Below are 24237 nucleotides of genomic sequence, written 5' to 3' on the forward strand. Positions count from 1 at the left end.
CCTCTTTATCTTATTGGTGGGTGGGGTTCCCTTATATTCGCCTCCAATGGTGAATTGATTCCGTCAACCCATTTTCAATGCAACTTTCTGATCTTGTGTTTAGTCGTTTATCTGGTGCTGATGAGTGGTGCATCTACCTCGATCAAGTGGATCTTCCACTCAATACAATAAATTTCCTTTATGTTTCCAAAGTTTCCTTTGGTCAACCGTGATAAATTAAACTTGAAGTTTCCTAAAAAAGTCATACAAAATATCGATATAAACTATTCATATAAATACACACACATTTTGGTAGAAAATATTGGGATCAATTGAATGTGCATCGATTATATATTACATCTTCCACGGGTACAGTTTTAATTAATATGCATATTTGGTTTGATTATATGAAATTCCACAGTGATAAAAGGGAATAGTAATTTCAATACGTCACACTTGAAAGTTTGAAAGAATAAGCCAAACAAACAAAAAAACCTGTAATACATTAAGGAGAAAGTTTGAAAAAATAAGCCAAACAAAGGAAAAAAGTACTACATTAAAGTGCAATCACACTTAAAGATGGGCACTCAATAACTATTAGTACATTATATGATACAATAATTCGAACGTGGCCTCACACATTTGGGTCATGATTAGATACTAGCCTCAAAACGAGCCGAATACGTCGATAATATATAGCTCATGAATTCAAAGCTTGAATAAGGTATGTTTGGTATGAAGGAAAATGATTTTTATGGATAATATTTTTCTAAAAAATATTTTTAAATTATTTTAACCAACCAAACATGAGAAAATTGAAAACATTTAATTTCCTCCTACCAAACACACCCTAATTCTAGTCTTCTCAATGTCAGATTTGAGTTCACGGAACCCAAGCATATTTGAGGACACCATAAACTAAGTCAATCAAAGACTTGCATAAAGTGTTCAGCTTCTAATTTTCCTTTATTTGTTAGTATAATATATTATCTCATAACATATTCTTTTAATCAATTTGGGATTTACCAGCTATCATTTGGACCGTTCAACTGTTCAAGCGCGCCGTACCAACTAGCACTCCAGGTTTGATGGACAGCAAGTTTACCCATTCCTAATTTTTTGTCTTAATCTTTACTTGAATTTATTAATTATTATACTTCCACAATTGTCTTCTCCATCTGTTTAAAAATTCTCTAGAACAAAAAGAAGAAGATTAGAAGGATGAAGAAGTAACCTCATACATCTACACAGAATTAATACACAGATTGATATGACAAGTGGTTTAAAAGTTCATTGTCGAATGAGTAGTTAATTAGTATTATGAATTTTCCGCCCTGCATTGTCGGGGTTGTTTGAATGGTCAACTGGTTCACAAAAGTAACTAAGGTTCATTATTACATTTACAACGTACGGTAACAAATTAAATTTGTCGCACCACATGTTACACTAAATCAATAACGCAGACATGTTTCGTGTATATAAACTTATTACTTTAATACATATTTAATTGTTGGGCAAAATCAGTCTAAATATATCTTTCACATGGTGTGATATTATCTCCACTGAGACAAGGGAATATGGTTTTTTCAAAGACCTCACATCATTAAGAGTAGTGTTCATACACATTATATGTAGCTCCTAATCCTTGGAACTATCAATACGGGACTTTGTTGGTACACTTAACATTACTTTATTCATTAACAATTAAAATTATACGTATTATTTGATAATTGTGTATATATAACAAAGTCTGCAACTTAAAGGTAAAATTTACCTGCAACTAACGTTTACTCCAAATCATATTAATTTACCATTGTTAAGTCACAAATAAAGTAAAATTGTGTATTTAGCTGCGATTAATAGTAATAAGAGTGTATATAAAAACATGTATCATATTTTTATTGAATTAATATAAATACTGAATACGTATAAGTTTTTTCAACTTGACTACAATGCTATTAGCAATATCATACTCGAGGCATCGCTTTCAAGTATATGTTGCGTTGCAGACCTATATTCCTCATTCCTCATATACGGTAACTCCGAATTTTATAAGATTTTGACCTTCATTATTGAAAAATGCAATTTAATCTCCCTGGAATGAAGCCGACATAGCCCACATTCATGCACTACTACTTACTCACGAAACTATAATGTCCAAGAACAACCACTCACGAATGCCTAAAGTTATATATGTGCACCATCATTCTCTTACTCCCTTGCCACTCTCAAAGTTCCCCAATCAAGAAAACGAAAAAACAAAGAACCCCACATTTTCCCTTGTAATAATCGATTAAAGAGATCATGCAGGGAATATCATTAGATTTTGAGCTAAATTTTCATGATACCATGCAGCATTTCTTCAATGATCCTGACTTTTCCCAAATATATTCAGAATTAAACACATTCAATAACACCTTCCCAACCCCTAGACACTCAATTTCTGATCAAAACACCTTATTTCCACAAAACTTTGTTCAAGAAAATCCAGATATCCCAATATTGCAAGAGAAGACAGAAAATACGGAGCCAATACCATTGGAGAGGAGAAAATACAAAGGGGTGAGGAGAAGGCCATGGGGAAAATATGCTGCAGAAATGAGGGACCCCGAAAGAAAAGGTGCTAGGCTTTGGCTAGGGACTTATCAGACACCTGAGGATGCAGCATTAGCTTATGATAGAACCGCATTTAGGCTGCGCGGTTCTAGAGCCGTACTCAATTTTCCGCACTTGATTGAATCTAATGTAACGGAGATTAATAGAGTGAGGCCAAGGAGACGTCCGCGTTCGCCTGATATTTCTTCGTCTAATTCGGAATCTTCTTATTTTTCGTTGGGAGATCAGAATTGTAATAATACTGATTCAGGGCCGAGTTCGAAGAGGAGAAATGTTGACCTGATTAATAGCTTAGCTACAGCCAATAATTTGGGTGGTCAAAGTATCGTGGAGAGATTTTTGACGTCCAATTTTTTTGCCTGAATGAATAAGAAGTAACACTTAATTACATGCGGCTATTATTACTGTAAAAGAAACAAAAGGTAGAAATCGTCGTTCAGAACAAGGCTGAGCGTCATCATGAAAAGTCCTTAGTACTCGACACTCAAGCAGCTGATCATAAATTCAAGTTTTAGAATTCTTTTATTTTTTTCTTTCTCGTTTCTTTAAATGCATTTGTGCTCCAAGGATATTAATTTGTATTTATTTATACTACTGATGTAATTCATATATAACAGATTATTTTCTTTATTTTCTAAATAAGTAGGTAACACTTTTTATTATGTACTCCTTACTTGTATGGTTATCATTTAGATTAGAGTGAGCTAATTTGGCTGGCCAGGTTCTAATTCAAATCCTTTAAGTTACTGAGTTTAAATTACTAATTTATACATATTACATGAATTTCAAGCGCAAATATAAGATTTGAACAAAAGTTTCAGTACCGGTCTAGTCAATCCGTATAGCATAATCGTGGCTCCGCCACTGATTTTGATGATTTGATGGTATAAAGGTAGTGAGTATATATAGAAGTTAAGCTCATCTTCCAATTTAGTGTGGATGCAACAACATGAAGCTAGCAAATAATATTTCGTCAGGCAAAGCAAAGATATATGGTGGTGAGAATTTCTATGCAATGTCTATGGATAAATGTTTTTGACGAGCCAATTTTCGAAGAGTATAATTCACGTCTAGTGATATAAACCTTAAGTAATTAGTCATAAAATGTTTGTCCCTCACAATATATCTTTGCCTTTAATCTTTTTGTACGGTACTGGAATAGTGGAATGAACATGGTTACGATTGGAAGAATGCTAGATTTGTCGACACATTAAGGGCCCGTTTGGACATAAATAAGATTTTTTTTTCAAGTTCTTTTTCTCCAAAATTTATTTGGTTACATATTGTGTCAATTTTTTTGTCCAAACTTGAAAAAATGTTCAATCAGTTTTTCAAGTTAAAAACATAAAATTTCATTTTTTAAAGTGAAATGATGCATGTCCCTTTTTCAACTTAACTTCAAGTACTACTTTTTTCAAATATTACTCAGTTCATATCCAAACAACAACTAAATATTCTCTGATACTTTTGCTTCCATTATCGTTCTAGCCACGCGTTTAGCACTTGTGATTATTGAGAATATGACTGTGTAAATATAAGTATACTCTCTCAGATAGTTTAAATTTTTATATGAACTTATCACACACATCAATATGGTATCAAATTAAGCAGATAGAAGTCCTAAGTTCGAACCTCACTATACCCACTTTTTGTCAAAAAAAAAATTAAAAAAAATCATATGTTTAGCCCGCAAAAAAGAATAAGCACTAACAACTTAATAATAAGCACTAACAACATAAGTTTTGAGATGATCATACTTCAAAAGTAACCCCAACTTTACCTTTTAAAAAGTTACATAGAGCCACAGCTAGTTTGGAAAGGATAATAATATCATAGACTCTTCGCCGCATATGTTCTCGGAGCATCTGATGCATACTTTATATCTTACTGTAGTAGTTAATTAGTAGTTTAATTAGTAGCTTAGACATCTGCCTGATCAAAGCTTGAAGAATCTCGTTAGTGGTGGTACCTTTCCCTTTTCTTAGCCTCCAATGGTGAATTAACCCGCCTTCAATAGCTGTGAACGTAATAGGCTTATCTACTCACAAAGTAACTATGCATGAATATAATTAGAAGACCTGAATTACTTTTCCGATCTAGTCTTAATTAGTCTTCTATCTGTTGCTGATGAGTGGTGCACCTACCGCTATCAAGTTGATCTTCTACTCAATGCAGTTGGACCCTTCATGTTTCCAAAGTTCCCTTTGGTTAACCCTGACGTGGTAAATTAAAACTTGAAGTGGTTAATTAAGAAGTACTATATGTATAGTTAGGCTGTTAGGGGCATATCTAAAATTTTAATAGGATGAGTACAGTATTATGAAAAGGTAAATCTAGAATTTATATTTGCGGGTTCAACCTTTAGGCGGGGGCACACTACAAAAAAGTAGATTCAGGATGTAATTATGACAAGTTCAACCTATGGGTTCTACAAATGAACTCATTAATTTTTTACATATATAAGTCTATATTTCGCGTAAAAAATATTGGGATCAGTTGAACTGGTATTGACTATATGCTTTATCTCCTCCAATTCTACTAATTTTAATATGCATATTTGGTATTGTATAAAATTTTAAAATGATAAAAAGAGAATAGGGATTTCGATGTGTCACACTTAGAAAATGTGTAAAATAAATCAAACAAGAAAAAGTACTTAATTGAATCTGATTCAGCCATTTGATGATTTGTGGTATAAAAGAAGAAGAAACAAAGAAGAGAATATGGTGGTGGCCGGTAACTGTTTTTCGATGGGATAGTAGGGGAAGGGTTTGGGTGGTTGGCGGCGGTTGGTTAGGTTAGGTTTAGGGTTTAAGTTTAATTTTTTTTAACTCAATTCTTTTTTAATAATTTTTTGGACTCATCTGCCACATGTCGTCGTTTAATTGGTCAGTTTGCCACGTCACCGGTAGTGAATTACACACATTTTATATTTTTTGTTGATTGTCAAAAAAGTGTCTAAATGGTTCAGATTCGAAGTGGTACAAGTGTTCAGTGATGTGCATCGTTTGAAGTTTGAGCCATGGGTTTTAATCATGGACAAGTTTAGATGGCTGTCGATGACTTAAGCCTTTTTAAAAAAAAAAAAAAAAATTAAAAAGAAAAGTTGGACAAATAAATTTAAACTGAAGTGATAATAAGATAGATACTACTCTAAGATTTAAACCCCTAGTTGCACTTAAAGAAATACATTCAATAATCATTATGACACTTTAGACTTGGACTCACACATTTGGGTCATGCTCAAGTACGGATAACAGCTCATGAAATCAAAGCTTGAATAAGTGTTGTACTGTAGTCTTCTCAAGGGCAACTTTGAATTCATGGAATCCAAACATATTTGAGGAACTAACTCAATCAAAGATTTGCAACAAGTGTTCAGCTTCTAATTTCTTTATTTGTTTATATATATATGTCTTACCATAGTATTTTAATTTGGGATTAACAGCTATCATTTAGACCGTTCAAGTGCGCCGTAAAATTCGACCAGCACTCCAGGTTTGATGGACAAGAAGTTTACCCTCTCCTAATATTATATCTTATCTTTACTTGAGATATTATACTTCCGCAGTTATGTGTTTAAAATTCTCCCGAATACAGAGTAGAAAATTAGAAGGGTATACAAAAACTATAGCAACACAAGCACAGAGTACCACCATTTCTAAATGATAAAGCAAACGACAAAGTCAAAAATGACGGCCTAAGTCCCTACTTCTGCTTCTGGGCTGGCTCCACTCTTTGGGCTAATCCGGATCCATTGGGCTACATCTATATCCAAATTTGCTACACACATGTGAGCGCTTGCGGGGAAAAAAAGGGGAAAACTATATATATATATATATATATATATATATATATATATATATACATGTTAGTTATAAATATTTACAAAACGTAACGATAGTTTTCCTTATTTACAAAACATAACGATATATAACGAAACATGACGGATTTTCATACATTTTTCATTTTTTTTTTCCAGAAAATATATTTTTAAAAAAATTTAAATTTTTTTTTAAAAAATATTATTATTATTATTATTATTATTATTTGGTCAAAGGCTTAAAAAATTACCTCAAATTTTTTTGTATGAAAACTATATGAAAAATGTATGAAATGTGTATGTATGAGAGGAATTTTTAATATAATTTTTATACACAAAATTGTGAGCGAAAACTTTAAGCCTTGAATATTGTATGAAAGTTGTTACAATGTTGTTATAGTTGTATTAATTTCCAGAAACCTAATATGAACATTAAATACAAAAAATGTGAATGAAATTCTAAGTCTTGAGCGAGATCACATCATCGAGATATACACACTTCATACATAAAATTTGAGCGAACTTTTTAAGCCTTGAGTAAAATATACACATTTCATATACAAAAATTTGAGCGATTATTTTAAGTCTTGAATGTTGTATCAAAGTTGTATACAATGTTGTTGTAGTTATATTAATTTTACAGAAATCTAACATGAACTTTATACACAAAAATGTGAGCGAAATTTTAAGACTTGAGCGAAATATAAATTTCATACACACAATTTTGAGCGGATTTTTAAAGCCTTGAATGAGATATACACATTTCATATATTTTTCATACCGTTTTCATACACTAAATTTTGAGCGAACTTTTTAAGCCTTAAGCGAGATATACACATTTCATACAACTTTCATACATAAAATTTTGAGCAAAAAAAAAAAAATATCAAAAAAAAAAATATATATTTAAAAAATAAATATTTTTCAATTTTTTTTTTAAAAGCATGTTTTGTATAGGGTCTGTAATGTTATGTTTTGTAAATATAAAACTAGCATCATGTTTCGTAAATATTTCTCCTTAAGATGTATATATACGTAGTCTAGTCATATAATATATCAAAAAAAAAAAAAAGACACTAATCATGTATAAAATATGTATATTATATGTATATATACATTAATATACAAGATATATACACCTATCGACTATTATTTTGATTGATAACTATACAATAAAAATCCACACTTGCTACGCAGTCTAAGCAAATCCAGGGGTCAATTGACAGGCTCCCCGTTTCATACTTATTGGGAAAAAATGGTGAATAACCACTTTTAACACCCACTATTAAATATTAACGGCTATTTTAAAAGGTATTAATATTTAATCATTCTTTTAAAACGGAAAGAGTTTTGGACAAAACACCCTTAGCTAAAATAAGGAACAAATCCAGAAAACGACGCTGGAATTTAAAGGATTGACAAGTTGAACCCAATGAATGATTCATGTGGTTCAAAGATTTCTTGAAATTTCTAACCAAGGAACGATCGATTTATGGGGCTGATCAAACCTTTATAAATTCAAAAATCAAGAAACAATTCATGGGGTCCAAATCTTTATAAATTCTTACACGTTTTAAGTATTTTTGTCAAATTTATTTTCTCATTATAGTGTGGTTATTGCCCTATTACTTTTCAAACCGCACCTAAAAACTCATAACCGGCTCGAAAATTGTCCATCTCATCTAATTTTGCGCATACTTATCACTTTTCTCCGGAAAACCTTTTTTTTTTTTTTTTAACTATTAATATTTTCAACTGAAAAATCATTCATTATCAAATTTATATAAAAGTCCTCTCGTCTTAACTTTTTTAAAATATAATAAAAAAGCAACATTTTTTTGGGCACCATTGACGGGTTTTGCACTCTCACAAAACTATGAAGTAGTAAGAGACATACACTTGGGCGTTTAAAGAACATACACATACATGTAAATGCCTTGCATGCATTTTCATCCATTTAAAACACAGTATTTTGTTCTAAGAAATTAGGATACTATATACATATTTCAAAATAGGACAAAAATTACGCACGACTCTAATGAAATAAATAAACAAAACTTAATTACTATAAAATAAAAATGTCAGCTTTTATTATAGTATAATACTTGTCTTCAAAGAGGCAGGACACTTAAAATTAGAATGGGGCTAAAGTTAGTTGTAATATATTTTATTTTTCACCTGTGATTGAGCTAAGAAATTTCAAAGGGTGAGTCACTTGGTGAACTTTCCTTTGTCAAGTTTTTCAAACCTCGTGCTGCTTTTTTTCCTCATTCCTTTGTAAATAAAATATTATCACTAAAGTTTAGATAACTTTAATGTATGAATATAGACTTTTTCTCTTTCATGTATTATTGAATTGTTTCACTAATAATTTAGTATTTAGTATGCGACGCAAGAGACGTGAAATCATTTAAATTGTCCAGTTTTAATTAAAAAGATAAAGATTCTTCATCACCATGCGCCTTATAAGACAACAAAGATGACATAATACTTCAATTTTTAATTAACTCAACAAAATAAGTTTCAATTTACAAAATAGGAATGCAAAAAAACATGGAGTACCTGCCGCTTGGGCAATTATTTCCTTATATATCTGCCCGAATCATCTCAAGAGATATTCACAGAATAAAATATTTTGCCTGTTTAACAATTAATGCTTTTCTCTTTATAACCACTTGTAAACACATGTGCAGATGATAAGAAAATAAAAAGAAGGAATATAAATATGTAGAAGATAATACATATTATAAGTCTTTTATTTTATAAAAAAATAATTCAGAAAGTTAAACGCGGAAGACAAGAAATTGTAGTCAATCCATAGCACATACAACCTGACAATTATTCAGCTATTTCAAATATTTAAAGCATTAAATGTAAGTTGGCAATGTTAAACTCTGTAACCAATTAATTAATTATGTACTTTTTTTTTTCTTTTCCGCAACCATTTCAAGATCCCAGCTGGGACCCTGAGTTTATTCCATCGCCGCAAAAGAAGTTACAAAGAGGAGGGGGTGACATGTTTGAGAGGAAATTAATTTATTTTATTATTTATTTAATTATATTTTCAACATATTTTCTGTTATGAATCTCAGAATTAATTGATACTCCCTCCAGCTCATATTATATGGTGTTTATAGATTGAGCACACTTAGGAAAATTCATTCAACCCTAGAAAGTAAGATATGTTTTTACTAAATTTCTCTTAATTAAATAGTACATATTTAATGTAATTTCTTGATTATTTAAAAACCTACTTATCTAAATAAGGGTAAACTTTTTTTTAAAAATAAATACCTTCTTCATTATATAAAAACTATTTTTTTGAACTAAATGTAGAACTAAAAGTATCATATTTAAAATAAACCGAAATAAGTACCAAATAAGAACGATCTATTCATATTTTGTAGAATAAATATAGATATAGTAGTAACAAAAGGAGAGAGAGAGAGAGGTGGTGCAGCGGATGAGATTACCCCTTCCTTAACCAAAAGCCTCGGGTTCGAGCCCTGGGTATGAAAAAATCCTTGGTAGGGAGTGCTTCCCCCCAAATAAGGCCCTACGCGACGCGAATCCGAATATAGTTGAGCTCCAATATGAATACCGGACATCGGGTGAAAATTCAAAAAAAGAAGAAGAAAAAGAGAGGGAGAAGAGGAAGTTATATATATAAATACTAGTTACGAAACCCCGTGCTAATGCACAGGCCCAAATAAAGTAAAAATATTGAAATTGATGGTTAACTTTTTTAGTGAACATTGGATTCATAATATAAATTATTTAAGTTTTTAGTGAACTAATATAACTTAGCCTTTATTTAGATTAGAAATTTAAATTTCGAAAGTGTGATTTTTAATAATTTTAGCTAATGTTTGCAAGTTTACTTTAATCCCTATCTTCACATAGGGATTAAAGTAAGCATATTAAGCAACCATGACAAATTGATATTTGTAAAAGATAATTGAATCCTTAATATCCCTTTTCTGGAGATCTATAGATCTATTTAATTAACTACACATGTTACTACTATTATATATGCATATATATAACAGCACAATCTGCAAAGATGAACAAAAACCTATCGAGAAAGAGATGAGAGGGAAGAAACAAAAGTTCTCACACACAGAAAATGAAAAATCCAGCGGGGCCCACATTTTTACAAAAGTAACTAATTAGTTCAAAAAGGGATCCGGTACTTTTGTAACCCCAAAAAAAAAAAAACTTTGGAACCAAACTAACCCATTAAAAAAAAAAAAATCAAACTAGATTTCACGCACAGAATCTGTGCGTGAAAGGGGTATTTTTTTTTTTTAAGCTATCAAAAATCACGTTTTTTTTCATACTTTGGGCAAAGATTAGTTATGTTTCAAAACCCCAAAATATCAATATTTTATATAGAACTTAATATATTTTTTTGCATACAATAACGTCGGCTCATTACATCAAATATACCTAAACGTTTGGATCGTCGTTTTAGGGGGTTGTAGAGTGCCCCGAAGTAAGTTTTGTTTGCTTGGAAACTTGTTATCTTTGGAAATCAAACTAAAAATTAAGCTTTTTTCAGTTCTTTGACCGAAGATTAGTCACGTTTCAAAACACCGGAATATAAATATTTTATATAGAACTTCACATTTTTTTTAGCGTAAAATAATGTTGGCTCATTACATCAAGTATACCTAAACGTTTGGATCGTCGTTTTAGGGGTTGTAGAGTGCCCCGAAGTAAGTTTTGTTTGCTTGGAAACTTATCATCTTTGGAAATCAAACTCAAAATTGAGCTTTTTTTCAGTACTTTGACCGAAGATTAGTCACGTTTCAAAACACCGAAATATAAATATTTTATATAGAACTTCATATTTTTTTAGCGTAAAATAATGTCGGCTCATTACATCAAGTATACATATATGTTTGGATCGTCGTTTTAGGGGTTGTAAAGTACCTCGAAGTAAGTTTGGAAACTCGTTATCTTTAAGTTTTTTTTTCATACTTTGACCGAATATTAGTCACGTTTCAAAACGTTGGAATATAAATATTTTATATAGAACTTAATATTTTTTTTAGTGTACAATAATATCGGCTCATTACATCAAGTATACATATGCCTCTTCATTCACGTAAATAAAAAATAAGGACCGGAGTATAGGTGGAAAACTAGTTGTAAATTGTTGAAACTTTAAATGGTCATAACTTTGCGCTCGGATGTCCGATTTACGCGATTTTTTTTTTTTTTGATTCAGGGTATTTTTTTGAGATCTACGCGGACAAATGACAGCAAGGCGGTTTGGCCGAGCCGATTTTCCAAAAAACGCCCGTTATCCCATTCAATTTGAAATTTCCCCCAAATTTGTGCAAAAATTTCATTCTTCTCTAGTAAAATTCTAATGATAAAAAATCTATTTCGAGATGCTAATCCCGTGTTAATGATGTTTTGAATGTCAATTTCGAGGTTCGAAATTCAATTTATGAAAACAAGTTAGATAGCATTAGTGAACAATATAAAAAATAAAAAGTGTCTACTTTGTAACATTCACCAATTTGGCTTGGTGGTTTAGCCTCTCTTTTTTACTCACTTCTTTTTTATGCCAACAACATGGGATCAAACCTTGGTGGGAGCATTGAATGAGATATATTATACCTTGGTTGAACCTCTCGTATTGGATGAATTATTTTTGAATATAATATTTTTATTTCAAAACACTTAAATCAAAATCCTATAAAATATGACACTTAGATCTAAAGATGACAAGTTTCCAAGCAAACAAAACTTACTTCGGGGCACTCTACAACCCCTAAAACGACGATCCAAACGTTTAGGTATACTTGATGTAATGGTAGACGTTATTGTATGCAAAAAAATATATTAAGTTCTATATAAAATATTGATATTTTGGGGTTTTGAAACATAACTAATCTTTGCTCAAAGTATGAAAAAAAAAAACGTGATTTTTGATAGCTTAAAAAAAGAAAAAAAGAAAAAAAATCCAAACTTAAAAAGTTACAGTTTGGTCCTTTCACGCACAGATTCTGTGTGTGAAGCCTAGTTTGGTTCTTTTTTTTTTTTTTTTAATGGGTTAGTTTGGTTCCAATTTTTTTTTTTTGGGTTACAAAAGTGCGGGGCTCTTCAAAAAGCTTGCAAGTAAGCTCGTGGCATAGAAAATTGAGTGGGACCTACACTTTGATAAAGCTATCAAGTAAGCAATAACCATAAAAATTCCGGAAATACCCTCCTGACCCTTAGCTCCTCTCCTTAGCCGCTAATATGATATATATATCAAATATATCCGAATTCACGCCGCGTAGGGCTTCATTTGAGGGGAAACACTACTGCTTAGAGGATTTTTTCATACTCAGGACTCGAACTCGAGACTTCTGAGCTGCACCACCTCTCTCTCTGATTCTATTACTACTATATCTATATTTATTCTACAAAATATGAATAGATAGCGTTCTTATTTGGTACTTCTTTCGGTTCATTTTATATATGATATTTTTAGTTCTTACATTTAGTTCAAATAAATAGTTTTTATATAATCAAGAAGGTATTAATTTAAAAAAAAAATTTACCCTTATTTAGATAAGTGGGTTTTTAAATAACCAAGAAATCATATTAAATATGTACTATTTAATTAAGAGAAATTTAGTAAAAATATATCTTAATTTCTAGGGGTGAATGAATTTCCTAAATGTGGTAGGGAGCGCTTCCCCCCAAATGAGGCCCTACGCGAAGCGAATCCGGATATAGTTGAGCTCCAACGTGGATACCGGACACCGAGTGAAAAATCAAAAAAAAAAAAAAAGAAAGAAGAAGAAGAAGAGAGAGAGAGAGAGAGAGAGAGAGAGAGAGAGAGAGAGAGAGAGAGAGAGAAGGGGAAGTTTGCACCAGCGGAGGCACGGAGCCACAATATATATATATACACACACAAAAGACACACAATAAAATCTGCTATAAAATAAAATTTAGCTATTTTTAATAATTCAAAAATATTGCTAAAACGGGTAATAGTGAGCTTAAATCGGTATATCATGTAATTTTCTCCAAATATTACCATCCAAACATTTAGATTGGGTTCAAGAGAATATTAAGGCCCACACATGACGATGAGACTTCTCAGAGTGCGGAATTATAAAAAAAAGTAAAACTAACACAAATAGCTATCTTTTAATAGGTTCTAACAATTTATAGCTACAAGTTGCAAAATTACAATTCGTAACTGCTTTTGTTGTATTTCTGGTCATTTTCGAATTTTCGAAATACAGCGAAATACAAAATCGTTGTTAGTACGGTCATTTTCGCGTTTAATCTGCGAAATACAACGAAAATATAAAATGTTGAGTACGGTCATGTTCGCGTTTTGAAATACAACAAAATACAAAATCATTGAGTCCGGGTCAAGTTCGCGTTTTCGAAATACAACGAAATACAAAATCGTTGTTGAGTAAAAAAGCAGTGTATACCGTGAAAATACTACGAAAATAGGTGTGAAAACGGCTGAATACACTGAAAATACACTTGGTGGGCATGAAGCTAAAACAGCAAAAACTTAGGGATTATGGAGCAACACATTAATTAAAAAAGGTGGGGTAGCTATATAATATAAATTTTGAATAATATAGCTACTAAACTTAAATATTTAAAAGGTAGTTACTATCCATAATTAAGTCTTAGGAGTAGCTATGACAAGTAAAAATTACTAAAAAAAATTGCTCGGATTGTCCTTCATATGGACTGGTCTTTAATTTTTGTCCCTCAAATTCTTTGGTCTTTAATTTTTGCTCCTATTTCTCATTTAATGAAAATTTATGCGCCAAAGTATCCTTATTAGTTGGTCTATGAAATCAGAGATTCTGGTTCGAACCCTAGCAGAGTAAAAATAAAACAATTTCGCAAGGCAAGGTTTTCATAGAAACTATGCCTATTCGGGGCAAAGTTATGATACTATAGAACTATGCCTAGGATAACTCAATTTCTACAGAACTATATCGGACAAGGTATAGTTTATATGTAACTTAATTTCTACAGACAGGACTAGTTTCTATGCCGGATAGGACATAGTTTCTATGCCTTGTCCGACATAGTTTCATAGAAATTAAGTTATACTACAAAATTATGCCCGAAAAAGGCATACTACAGAACTATTCCTTAAGGCATAACTTTGCCCGAAATAGGCATAATTTCTATGAAATAGGCATAATTTCTATGAAAACGTAGCCCTGCAGTTTTTTTTTTTACTCTGCTGGTGTTCGAACCCAGAATGCCAGCATATTTTTGGCCACTTTTTTATTACTTAAAGTTCCGCAAGACAACAATTAAAGACCAGAGATTTGAGAGGCAAAAATTAAAGGCCACCCCAATATAGGGATAATCGTGTGAATTGCCCCGGAATTATCCAATATACTGTCCATCTTGAATTAATTAAATTTGATGCATTTTTCATATTGTTTTCAATCACAAAATGTACACTCCCAGCACAATTTATATTTAGGTGTTATTATTGTAGAGCCAAATATTATTTTTTCATTAATTACTACGATTTTATCATACTCTTTTTAAATATTTTGGATTAATAAACTATAAAATTAGCGGTGCGGCCCTTTCTCGGATCAAGGTATATAGCGCGGAATGCTTTGTTCATCGAATTGTCATTTTTAACTATGTTGACTTATTCAGACTAACTTTTCAATACTTTTAAAATATTTAAATTTATTTTGAAACACTTGAAGAATTTATATCTTGTTTATACCAAAAACTGAATGCTTTCACTCTGGTAGTACTCGACCCCTTCACATAAATTGGTATTGAGGGAGTACTTTTCTTTAAACAAAACTTCCATTGATTTTCATGTAAATTAAAAAACAGACAGCAGACACAAATTGAGTAGCCTAAACTCCCTCCGTCTCAATTTATACGATATACTTTCCCTTAGTCTGTCCCGAAAAGATTGATACATTCATATATTTAGAAATAATTTAATTTGAAATTTTTCCGTTTACTTTTAATGAAATAACATACAACCACACACATATCTGTTGACTTATTTTAGACAAGTTTCCAAAGTTTTTCTTCTTTCTTAAACTTGTTCCTAGTCAAACTATAGCACAGAAATTGGGACAGAGAGAGTATTATTATTGCAATTAGTAATGTGTCTATCCACTCCAAAGTTGAGTTATCAAGAAATGCTGATCTAGAGATAGCAACGAGAATGGTGCAGAATCACTCGTAATAACGATCCGTCATCTTTGTATCTACATAAGGCACATATATCATCCCATAATACTAAAGCAAAGAAAAAACCAAATTAACATAACAAATTTCTGGAAGTCCTGCGATCGTTATCCACCGTTTGCCATCTCCGAATTAGTATAAATACAAGTGAAAACCACTACAATCAACCATTCCATAAAACAACATATATACAAACTAAGGATATTAAATTAATTTAAATCATCATGAAGGTTGTTGCAGTTCTAGTTCTAGTTGCGCTAGCCATGGTTCAGCTAACAATGGCTAGGCGATCCGGCGGTCAGGGCGGGGTCACTTGTGGTCAAGTCGATGCAACGTTGGCACCATGCGTGCCATTCCTGACTCAGGGTGGTGAGCCTGGTGCAGCCTGTTGCAGTGGGGTGAAAACTTTGAAAGGAATGGCTCAGTCCATTGATGAGAGAAGGACTGCTTGTAACTGTGTTAAGGCTGCAGCGAATCGATACACCAACCTTAAAGATGATGCTGCTCAGGCTCTCCCCGGAAAGTGCGGTGTAGCCCTCGACATCCCTATCTCCAGGACCACCAATTGTGACGCGTAAGAGTTTAACTTATATATACTGATAGCATAAAAAGATTTGTATAATGTTAGGTCACCTAATTAAGAGATAACAACAAGTAAACCGTCCTTTTTAAGTTATATTATTACTCCCTCCGTTTCATTTTACTTGACCCTTATACTAAAAATAGATTTTTCTTACTTGTCCATTTTATCATTTTCTTACAATACTATCCTTATCATTAAACAACTACATGGAGTATTAGTAGTTGTCAAACTTAAATTTTCAAAGCATAGTTGATGAGGTTAATTTAGTAAAATAAAAACTTAATAAATACAACTTTCTTAAAGGGAGTGCCAGTAAAATGAAACGGAGGGAGTACTATTGATCTAGAAATTAAATTCAGGCAGTTAACCTACTACAATTGATTAAAATACACTGACATTATAAAAGTAGTTTTAGACAACAAGCTTATAAAGTCTTTTTTTTTTCTTCTTAAACTCCAGTAAAATAAAACCTTAATAAATACAACTTTCTTAAAGGGAGTGCCAGTAAAATGAAACGGAGGGAGTACTATTGATCTAGAAATTAAATTCAGGCAGTTAACCTACTACAATTGATTAAAATACACTGACATTATAAAAGTAGTTTTAAACAACAAGCTTATAAAGTCTTTTTTTTTTTCTTAAACTGCATGACAGCGTGGCCAGTCAAGCAAGCACCTTCACTTGTGGTCAAGTTGATGCTACGTTGGCACCGTGCGTGCCCTTCCTGACTCAGGGTGGCGATCCCGGTGCAGCCTGCTGCAGCGGGGTGAAGACCTTGAAAGGTATGGCTCAGTCCACTGATGAGAGGAGGACTGCTTGCAACTGTGTCAAGGCTGCAGCGAACCGATACGCCAATCTTAAAGATGACGCTGCCCAGGCTCTCCCTAGCAAGTGTGGTGTAGCCCTGGACATCCCTATCTCCAGGACCACCAATTGTGACGCGTAAGTGTTTATCTTATGTATACTGACAGCTTAAAATAATTTTCATAGTGTCTAAGTCATTTTAAAAGATAGCAACAAGTAATCATCCATGTTAAGTTAGATAAGTAATTAACCTAGAAATTAGGGCAATTAACCTGTTATAATTGATCAATATACATTCATATTAATAAGAACAGGCCACCCTATGGAAACTGAGTTAGTGAAAACTCTAAAAAGAGAAAAAGAGGTCCCATAATAATCTTGAAATTAGTTACTCCTTACTACATGTCTAAATGTTTTATACTGTATTTACCTTTTGAGGAAAGCTTTCAATTTCAAAAGAGCAGAAAATAATCTCTAATATTGCTCCTTTTTATCCTCTCCTGCAGAATCAGTTAAATCAGCTGCGTGGTTCGGGGAATAATGCGAGGGAGTTTCGTAATGGTGTTAGTTTGGTTTAGTTTAGTTATATTATATATGTATTAAATAAACCAAGGGTTGTTAATCCCTTCAATGTTGTATGTATAGTATACTCAATTACCATGCAGTAATTTGAGTATTTTACTGTTTCGTTTTGAGCTAGTTATGCTCCTTTTTCATCACTGAGCTGTTACAGGATAAAACAAATGGGGTGATTTATGTACTATTGTATTAATCCAAGACGCTTCTAAAAACAAAAGGGGTGATCAATTAATCAACTTTTGATTGGATTTAACCAAGTAGTTTTTAGAATAAAATGAAAATAGGAGATTGGTTTAAATAAAAGGAAAAAGTGCAAATTGTCACTGTGAATTGCAAATTGTCTACTTTTTTCTCCGTTGAAGGTTGGAGTTAGATCATATCCTCATCGTTATAAAACTGACAAACGTTTGATCTTATTTACCAATTGAGATAACGGACAAAATTGTGCTAGAACAGAAAGACGATTTATCTGTCTAAGTAATTTCATCAGAAGAATGGCAACAAAAGAGAATGGAGAAATTACAATAAGTTCAGTTGTCCGGCTTCTTCTTCTTCTTTTTTTTTTTTGGAGACTATTCTAATGTTAACACGAAGAAAACATCCACATTCATACCAACATTTGAAAATTCAAGCTGTGACAAACCAATTTGGCTGTGGCTATGGAATTTATGATATCTATCTTTCTTTTCCTTGTCCCATTTTCCGATGACGTGGATGAAGAAGAAGAATAAGAAGAAGAAGAAGATGATGATGATTCGGAAGAGTGTGAATGACGACTCCCTTTAACTCTAGCCGGCTTAGGTATATTTGAGCCAATTAAGTGAGGAAAATTAAGCCGAGCTTTTGATCCCCGCATTTTGAAAGCGGCTTCATCATAAGCCAATGCTGCATCCTCAGGAGTCTCATATGTTCCTAACCACAGCCTCGCGCCTCTCTTTTTCGGGTCTCTTATCTCTGCTGCAAACGTCCCCCATTGCCTCCGTCTCACTCCTATGTATCGCCTCCAATCCTCACGCGCCACTGCACTAGTCAGCTTTGTTTCCTCCTCACCCTCGAACTTTTCATGTGAAGGATCCTGAGTTGGTGTTGTTTCCTCGAAGTTTTTCTCCCTGTGGACGCTATTTTCTGCTGACGAGGAACTTGAGGTAAGACTATCAGGCAATTCAACGTTGCTCGAAAAAATTTCAGAAAAATCGGTATCATTTAGAAGATGTTGCTTTATAGATTCGAGGATATCAAAATCAGGGAAAGATAATGTTACATCATCAGCTGGATTCATTTTCTTTTCGTAAAGGTTTGAAGTACTCACTGTTTCGTACACTTTGACTTAATTACTAACCTTGTGGATGAATGGAAAGGTAGACACCAACTTCTACTTATATAATGCTTGGACCATTGCACTAATTCACGTCTTCTATTTTCTCATTATTTTTGTATAGGAACAGTTTCTGTGAAGATTCCTTTTTAAGCACTTGGTTTTTATGCGTTTTGGCTTTAATTGTATTTAAAAATGGGAAGAAGAGAAATAAAATAAGTAGTTATATACCATTTACGGAAATCAGTGATTCCATTTCAAGACATGAGTGATTGCGTATAGAAAACCGAGTTAAAAACTACTCTGATGTGAATATATATGCATGAGGGACGACTAAAGTAACGTTCATTTCTGAATTCAGATCCATTTTAGACCTCGAGGAGGATCCTTGCACGTTCACATAATCTTTTGATTTCCGGAGCAGAAACGTTTTATTTTTTTGAAGAATTTTAACCTAAACAATCTATTATTTAAACCAATCAATTAAAGTACGAAAAAGGGCCTAAAATACCCTTCAACTATCGGAAAACGGCCTAAAATACCCTCCATCCACCTTTCAGCTCAAAAATACCCTCCACATTAATGTTTGGGCTCTAAAATACCTTACTCTTCACAGACCCATTTCATTAAACACGTGGCAGCCTCTCATTGGTCAACAATATAATTAACTTAAATTAATTAATTCCCCACTCCACCACCCATTTAGCCAGCTCCAACAAAAAAATACCCGACCCAACCCCAATTTATTCCCCACTCCACCATATACAGACCAACCCATTTCATAAAGAGTAGCAAAAACCAGTAGCAAAAATAGGTAACAGAAACCAGTAACAAAATCAAGTTAATTAGAACACCAAGAATGGTATTTTTTTCTAACCATGTCTTCTGTTTTGCAGGACATGCTAGAAACACCAAGGAAAAAGCTCAAATTCACTGTTGCAAGGATCCTATTTGCTTTGGAAATGAATTGACACAGAAGTGGTTCAAAGAGAATTTTTTACACGGTGGAGTGGGGAATAAATTGGGGGGTAGGGTATTTTTTTGTTGGAGCGGGCTAAATGGGTGGTGGAGCGGGCTAAGTTAATTATATTGTTGACCAATGAAAGGCTGCCACGTGGTTAATGAAATGGGTCTGTGAAGAGTAAGGGTATTTTAGAGCCCAAACATTAACGTGAAGGGTATTTTTGAGCTGAAAGGTGGATGAAGGGTATTTTAGGCCTTTTTCCGATAGTTGAAGGGTATTTTAGGCCCTTTTCCGATTAAAGTAACTACTTTTTGAAAAAAAAAAAAAAATCGAAGTAGAACAAACGTATGCATGTGTCAGTAACGTTCAGCTATTATTTTATTTTAAAATTTAACAGGTAAACCTTAATGGTTAACAACTTAAATGAAAGTTTAAAATGTTACTGTAAATAACTACACTCTGAGTTTTGTCTAGCTAATGTCTCGGTAGTGAAAAGTATTGCTTTTAATGTTGACATAGAAACTAAAAGTGTTGACATTTGACAAACTTAAAAGGCCAAAACTGTTCAATGCATACTTAAGGGACTAACTTGAGCCTACCCTCAAACATAAGGGACTATTTTTGTTATTTTCTAAAAGATGAGATATAAAGGACTAAAATATGGCTAGCTTTTTTATTTTAATATTTATATGTATAATTTAAAAGGTAATTGCAAATAACTCTATTTAATGGCACTAAATAATAAGTAACATGGTATAATAAGTTTGACGTGGTGCAAAAATACATGACACTATCATTTTTTTAAATATATATATAAATCTATTTAGGAAAGCTTGTCCTTTAACAAATTTGCAGGTGAATTATGAAGCTGCTATACACTTTGATATACTAATTTAGCGTACGTGCGTTGCACGTGTTAATAAATTATAAATTTTATAAAAAAGAAAAATATGTTGTAAAAGAGCACTGAACGTCAAATTAGATGCAACATTCATTTAAATGACAAAATAATGTTATTACATTGACCCAAATATTTTGTTTGATGCATCTAACCTAATATCTCTTTATAGCTATAATTAAATTATGTTTAAAGCGAAAAGCTGATAACAATTTAAAAATTCAAACATAAATAAAATAAGGTTAAAACGTTCCTAAATTTTGTTTGATAAACAACAAAGTTGCCACTGGAAAAAACAAATAACAAAGTTGCCGAAAAAGTTATATAATTGATTTGAAAATAAAATTATGATAACAAAGTAGTAACAACAACAACAACAAGAAGCCCAGTATAATCCCACTATATGGGGTCTGGGGAGGGTAGAGTATACGCAGATCTAACCCCCACCTTGAAAGGTAGTAAAAAACCTTAAAAATATCTCTAACGATTATGAAAACCAAAAAAACTAACCTTTCTTTACCTTCAACTCTATGATATACTAATAGTCAAGGCAAGAAAAATTGTACCATTAATCAACCAGATTTTTAGGAAAATAAAAAACAACCAAATCTTTAATTGCACAATTAGCTACCACGTCCTTAATTAATCTATGTAAATTATAAAATAATTGTATAATTTACAAAGAATAAAATCTAAAAAGAGAAAACTATTGAGTTGTGTAGCATGTGTATACTCTATGCTAGCGACCAAACCTTTTACTAATCCTTGAGTGACACCCATCAAAATCATGGCTATCAGGCCAAAGAAATAGCAAAAAAGAGCTAGTCATATGTTTTTCATGGAACCTACTATTTCAAACAAAAAAAGAGAGGTATATCTTGGAACCTACTTACGGCATATCATCTTGTCCTGACTCCGGATAGAAAGAATGCAAAAGAACATGCTAATTAAAACTTTATTGAAAGAGGTATTTGGAACAAAGGCAAGAGAAAGTACGAGGGAAAGATTCATGCCCTTTAAAAGAGCAATAATTCTTGAATATTCTGAATTAAGATGAATTTAACCTATTCGAAGATTCATACCCTTTAAAGTTCAAACATTAAGATTTTCAGTTGACATCCTCCATGTCCTTTGATGCTTTAGCTACCTAGAAAAAAAAAAAAAAAAAAAGACAAAGATCAGACAATTCTTGAATTGCATATAGCCATATCTGTACATTGATGCCTACCAAATTGCAAGAAAGTTGAAACTTTATATTAAACAAAAAAAGGTATTAAAAAACAAAGGCAGTGAAGAAATTTTGCAGCTTACTACCTTTTAAATTTGCAGTTTTTGAACATGTTGAATGAAGATGATTAGGTTAATAAATACTTAACCTACCCGTAAATTAAACTGTAGCATCCATAGAGAATAACAAATTGAGATATTAATCATGATTTTAATGCTCTTTAATAGAGGTATTAAATATTAATTTTCCTACTTATTCTCTTCTTCCTTCTTTGTTTTTTTTCATCCGAGGGTCTTTTGGAAATAACCTCCTTACCTTTCGAGGTAGGAGTAAGGTCTGCGTATACTTTATCCTCCCTAGACCTCACATTATGGGATTTCACTGGGTATATTATTGTTGTTGCTCTTCTTCATTTTTCCTTTTAAACCTACGGCAATTTGACTACTTCTCTTTAATAGGAATATATTAATTAGTAAGTTTTCTACTTATTCTCCATTATTTTTTTCCTTTTTTTTTTTTTTTTTTTAACCTACGACAATCACACTTTGTAAGGGAGATTAATTGAAGAAGGAATTTCCTACTTATTCTCTTCTTCCTTTTCCTTTGTTGTCTTCTCTTTCTCTTCTTCCTTTTCCTTTTTTGTCATAAGACAATTTGTTTTTCTCAATATAAAACTTTATTTGTATTTATAATTTCATCCAATAAAATAGTAAATGACGATTTTGTATATTCTGGAATCTTTTAATGAAAAACCAAAGGTTCAATCAACATTTCGAAGGCCCTTTGTCTTAAATGTACGTGTATTGCATGTGTGTATCGCGTGAATTAATAAATAATTTATATAAGAAGAATACATTTTTCATTAAAATTAATACAATTGTCTAAATGATGAAATGAAATGCGGACATAGTAGTTAAATTCAATATGTACTGAACATTCGAACAATGTGAATTTAATTAAATTAATTTTATATTATTTGTAACTATAAATATTTTAGTATAAAAGAGACAAATATATTATGTTTGTTGTATCTCACATAATATCTCTTTATAACGACGTTCTTAGCGTATGTTACGTACCTTATATTGTTTTAGTTGCTCAGTCATGATTAAAACTTTTTGTTATCATAATTGATATACTGAAAGTGTAAACATAATTGTCCATGTAAAAAATATGTTGTGAAACATATAATGCAACATTGAATATGCTTTTATTTGTTATCATTGCAAATCACAAACACATTAAAAATTATTCCCAAGGAATTCATTTATCTTTGGAGATAAAAATCAGAGTTTGGGGATAAACATGCTTAGAGGAATATTGGCCCATCAATTTCTTCCTGAAAATTTAGTTAGCTTGTAAAAATTGGCATAACCTTTTGTTCTACATAAAAAACTTGGAATCTTGACAAAACTAAACTCTGATTTTATGTTTATTCCGCAGGAAAAATAATTCTTCCCTCAACATATCATTCAATGCATTCTCGAGGTATTATATTAAGAAACAATTTCTAGAAACAATAGTATAAAAAGTTTACCTCAAATCACATGAAAGTTTACCTCTGCAGTCATCAATACTATCAAAATTTCATGTTAAAGAATGTGAATACTGGCTTCTTTTATAAAAGTGTTTTCAATTTAAATTATAGAGTATTAAGTATGTAACTAATTGATTAAAGAGTCCTAACCCTAAAGTGATATTATTGCAGAATCCTAAATCTAATTTTCTCTTTCGTAGCCGACGACAATTTTGTTAAAAAGGTCTTTAAGCCTAAAGTGAATTTTACATGTAAGTAACGAAAGATGAGATCAAAGTAAGTCATTGGTGTAATAGAATCTAAATATAAACGAATCCTATGCCTAAATAAAGTGAATCGTAACCCTAATTAAAAGGAGTATTCAACAAAAAATTGATAATTAACGGCAGTGTTTTGCCTTTTCAAAAAAATTATAATATATTATTTGTGTTTTATAATTAGAATTCTATCCAACATAAAATAGAAAAAATTATGCCAAAAAATATGGGCTAGTTTTTATTGCAGTTTTTTTTAGAGGAAATATATTAGTGTTTGTGTATATTAATCGTAAGAAAATAATAAATGACAATTTTGTCTATTGTAGAATCTTTTAATGAAGGGCATGCTTTGCATGTGTAGCCTAGCACTTATTATGAAATTCATATAAAAAAGTAATAATCTTTTAATATAATGCATAACTTGAAAAAATTATT

At 31.9% G+C, this 24237-nt stretch overlaps 3 protein-coding genes across 3 annotated transcripts; 2 read left to right on the plus strand and 1 right to left on the minus strand.

Annotated features, from left to right (window-relative positions):
* Window positions 1–2007: 2007 nt before the first annotated feature.
* Window positions 2008–3229, plus strand: LOC132062666 (ethylene-responsive transcription factor 13-like). Its single transcript, XM_059455200.1, has one exon. The coding sequence runs from the start codon at window positions 2284–2286 to the stop codon at window positions 2956–2958; it is 675 nt and encodes a 224-aa protein (XP_059311183.1). The 5' UTR covers window positions 2008–2283; the 3' UTR covers window positions 2959–3229.
* Window positions 3230–15789: 12560 nt separating this feature from the next.
* LOC132064132 (non-specific lipid-transfer protein 1-like) lies at window positions 15790–17743 on the plus strand. Its single transcript, XM_059457021.1, has 3 exons — window positions 15790–16211; window positions 16875–17162; window positions 17531–17743. The coding sequence occupies exons 1-3, from the start codon at window positions 15862–15864 to the stop codon at window positions 17538–17540; spliced, it is 648 nt and encodes a 215-aa protein (XP_059313004.1). The 5' UTR covers window positions 15790–15861; the 3' UTR covers window positions 17541–17743.
* A 301-nt stretch (window positions 17744–18044) lies between these two features.
* LOC132064131 (ethylene-responsive transcription factor 2-like) lies at window positions 18045–18945 on the minus strand. Its single transcript, XM_059457020.1, has one exon. The coding sequence runs from the start codon at window positions 18880–18882 to the stop codon at window positions 18211–18213; it is 672 nt and encodes a 223-aa protein (XP_059313003.1). The 5' UTR covers window positions 18883–18945; the 3' UTR covers window positions 18045–18210.
* Between the last annotated feature and the right edge of the window lie 5292 nt (window positions 18946–24237).

This window comes from Lycium ferocissimum, chromosome 7 (genome assembly GCF_029784015.1).
Source record: "Lycium ferocissimum isolate CSIRO_LF1 chromosome 7, AGI_CSIRO_Lferr_CH_V1, whole genome shotgun sequence".
NCBI classification, from domain to species: domain Eukaryota; kingdom Viridiplantae; phylum Streptophyta; class Magnoliopsida; order Solanales; family Solanaceae; genus Lycium; species Lycium ferocissimum.

Bases quoted from the DNA above. Each gene is read 5' to 3' on its own strand.
- LOC132062666 (XM_059455200.1), top strand. From the start codon at position 2,284: ATGCAGGGAATATCATTAGATTTTGAGCTAAATTTTCATGATACCATG.
- LOC132064132 (XM_059457021.1), top strand. From the start codon at position 15,862: ATGAAGGTTGTTGCAGTTCTAGTTCTAGTTGCGCTAGCCATGGTTCAG. The intron at 16,212-16,874 runs GTAAGAGTTTAA...ACTGCATGACAG, and splicing joins AGGACCACCAATTGTGACGC to CGTGGCCAGTCAAGCAAGCA.
- LOC132064131 (XM_059457020.1), bottom strand. From the start codon at position 18,882: ATGAATCCAGCTGATGATGTAACATTATCTTTCCCTGATTTTGATATC.